We start from the raw sequence: 3374 nt of genomic DNA on the forward strand, positions 1-3374 counted from the left end.
TGCAGAGACTTCGGGCCCGATTTTGACCTCACTGCAGTCTGTATTTATCAAAACTCAAAACATTAAAGTTGTATATATTTTCCTTATCTTTCCAATTCATCTTTAATCATCTCATCAGAGTCGGTATGGAAGAGTTATGCCCAAATTACCATGCGGTGCCGAAACTGTGCAAAATTACCTAATTAGCCTTGTTTTTCACCTAATGCCTTATTTCGTGTCCTAAATCGAAATATAAGAATAGTGAGTCCAATTAGGTACTAAATAAGTATAAAAGACTAAATATTAAGGGATCAAAATATGATAGTTTTCATTCTCATCAAATCCCCCCACACTTAAACCTTGCCCGTCCTCGGGAAAGACAAAACTTAAGCAAACTAAGCAAAATATTCTTCCAAACTTTAAACTCAATCTTCCTTCATCTTTTTCCACAAATATTCTAGGTTAACTATTGCAAACTGTTGAATCAACACGACCAAGTTATACACGACTCATCCATTAACCAATCCAATTTTTTGCTACTACAAACCAAGAAGTAAACTAAGGAAAACAATTTTTTTTGGTGGAAGTGAGTGCATTTTATGCTCCATCTCACTTTTAGGATTACTTAGTCAGTAGGTGCATTTTACGCTCCATCCCACTGTTTGAATTGCTGGCTAGTAGGTGCATTTTATGCTCCATCCTATTATTGAATTGCTTGGTTGGTAGGTGCATTTTATGCTCCGTCCTACCAATTGTAGTAATGGTAAAATATGTATCCTATTTACTTAAACCTGGATTTAGGACTAGCTCAAAAAGGGGATGGCTTCAGGTGAATCCTGTATTCCCTAACTATATTCTTTATTAAGTTCACAAGAGTTGTTCCAGAACACTGTTTCAATTAATTCCAAAAGAGTTGAGTTTTTTTTTTTGAACAAATGCAGAAAAACACAACCTAAATCCCCTCCCCCACACTTAAAACTTACATTGTCCCCAATGTAAGGTGAAATGGAAAGAAAAGGCAGAAATAACTAAATTAGAAATGCAAAAATAAGAAAAAAAAAAACAAACTTCCTTGTTTTTAATCTTCATAAACTGGATCCTCTAACTCTTGTAGTTGCAACTTCCGGTTCTTTCCCCTTCTACCCATCATGGGTGGGTTTAGCCTTATTTGTGGTTGACAAGAAGGTTTTGCTTCCTCTTCAAATAAGATGTGATGCATGCATGTAGACGGGCTGATTCCTTTGATATCTGCAATCGTCCAACCGATAGTCATCTTATGCTCCTTGAGAACCTGCACAATCTGCTCTTCTTGTGGTGCGCTAAGGATACTAGAGATGATCATTGATAATGTCTCTCCGTCTCCAAGGAATGCGTACTTGTGGTGACTAGGAAGTGGCTTCGATTCTAGAATGGGGGCCTGCAAAACAGAGGGTAAAGGCTTCCTGTCAGAAATCGACAACATACTATTAGGAGCATTACCTGACTGTTGTAACTCTAGAGAATCATCCAATGCTGCAATAGTTTCCTGCAAATCAACATTCAGCATTGGCTCATCTTTCTCAAGATGTTTACTAATGAAAACTTATAATCCATCATTTCCATTAAGTTTGAAGATTTCCTGTGCCAAAGAATCAATCACATCAACAGAACAAATAGGATCATCATTAGTAGGATATTTCATATCATCATAAATATTAAACTTAACAATTTCACCATCAAATTCCATGGTGAGTGTGCCATTATGAACATCTATCTTAGTCTTGGATGTCTTTAAAAATTGTCTTCCTAGAAAAATAGGAGTGGTTTGATCACCAATATCCATATCAAATAAAAATTAGCAGGAAAAACCAAATCATTTACTTTTACAAGAACATCCTCAACTACACCCTTAGGATAGGCATTAGATTTATCAGCCAATTGGATCACTACACTAGTCTTATTTAAAGGTCCGAGTTTCAAAGAAGCATATATAGAATATGGCATGACATTGATAGAAGCTCTTAAGTCTAACATGGCCTTCTCAATTTTAGTGCCACCTATCGTGCAAGGGATAGTGAACATACCTGGATCTTTGCACTTTGTAGGGAGTTTTCTTTGAATGACCGCAGAAACATTCTCCCCTACTCTCACAATTTCACATCCTTTTAGTTTCTGTTTCCTCTTATGTGTATACAATTCTTTTAGAAATTTAGCATAATGAGATACTTGTTTAATAGCATCAAAGAGTGGAATATTTACCTCGCATCTACGAAAAGTTTCATAAAAATCTTTGAACTGCTCATCTTTCCTAGAACCTATTAGAGCATTAGGAAAAGGAGGTATCGGTTTATAATCAGAAAGAGGCGGAAACTTACGCTTAGGTACTTCGTCACCATCGGGAGTGATGTCTTTCTCCTTTTCTTGATTCGATAATGCGAGGGCTGCCTTTGCTGGTGCCTCAACCTCTTTACCACTTCTCAAAACGATTGCACTTACATTTTCTTTTGGATTCACAACCGTTTGAGAGGGTAATTTCCCAGAACTTTGCACCCCTAACCAATTAATTGTCATTGCCATTAGGCCCATCTAATTGTCCAAACGTTGGATACTGGCCCTTGTCTCCTACTGAATTTGCAAGGTGTTAGTGGCAAGAGATTTGACAATATCCCCTAAAGACATACCTGAATTAGAAGTTTGGGCTGGTTGTTGTTTAGGGAGGTGCGGCTGATATTGCTAGAAAGTTGGATGATATTGCGGGAAACTTGGGTGGTTCTGTGGATTCCCGTAGCTGAGATTGGGATGATCCCTCCATCCCAGATTATATGTGCTTGAATAGGGGTCATACTTCCTTTGCGGTTGCCCTGGAAAACCACCTGTTGCATTTACTTGCTCAACGGGCTCCTCTTGAAGAGTTGGGCACATATCAGTTGGATGCCCTACTACCGAACATATCCTACAAGCCTTCACCATTTGCATGTTACCTATAACCATTTGACGAACAAGAGAAGTCAGACTCAGAATTTTTTGTTAAAGGGAAGAGATATTTACCTCATTAGCATGCTTTGATGGAGGGTTGAGCCTATAGCCGAACTGTTGAGAGTTGGCCGCCATATTTGTAATTAGATTTCTCGCGGCCTCGGGAGTTTTATCTACTAAAGCTCCTTCACTAGTAGCATCAATCATGCTCCTATTAGTGGTTTGAAGACCCTCATAGAAATATTGGATAAGTAGTTGCTCGCTGATTTGATGATGGGGACAAGTTGCACATAATTTTTTAAAACGTTCCCAGAATTCATGTAGGGACTCCCCGTTGTATTGCCTTACATTGCAAAATTCTTTTCTGATGTTGGCCGCCCTTGAAACTGGGAAGTACTTCTCTAAGAATAGTCTCTTCATCTTGTTCGATGTGGTAACAC

The 3374-nt window shown here is 38.3% G+C and overlaps 1 protein-coding gene across 1 annotated transcript; it reads right to left on the reverse strand.

Moving 5' to 3' along the window:
• Window positions 1–1057: 1057 nt before the first annotated feature.
• LOC148878387 (uncharacterized) lies at window positions 1058–2529 on the reverse strand. The gene is made up of 3 exons (XM_088972404.1): window positions 2043–2529; window positions 1619–1764; window positions 1058–1504 (listed from the first exon to the last, which is right to left on the reverse strand). Exons 1-3 carry the CDS (start codon window positions 2527–2529, stop codon window positions 1058–1060), a joined length of 1080 nt encoding a protein of 359 aa, XP_088828530.1.
• Between the last annotated feature and the right edge of the window lie 845 nt (window positions 2530–3374).

The sequence above is a fragment of the Nelumbo lutea genome, chromosome 1 (assembly GCF_056320005.1).
Source record: "Nelumbo lutea isolate HS-2025 chromosome 1, American lotus-T2T, whole genome shotgun sequence".
NCBI lineage: Eukaryota > Viridiplantae > Streptophyta > Magnoliopsida > Proteales > Nelumbonaceae > Nelumbo > Nelumbo lutea.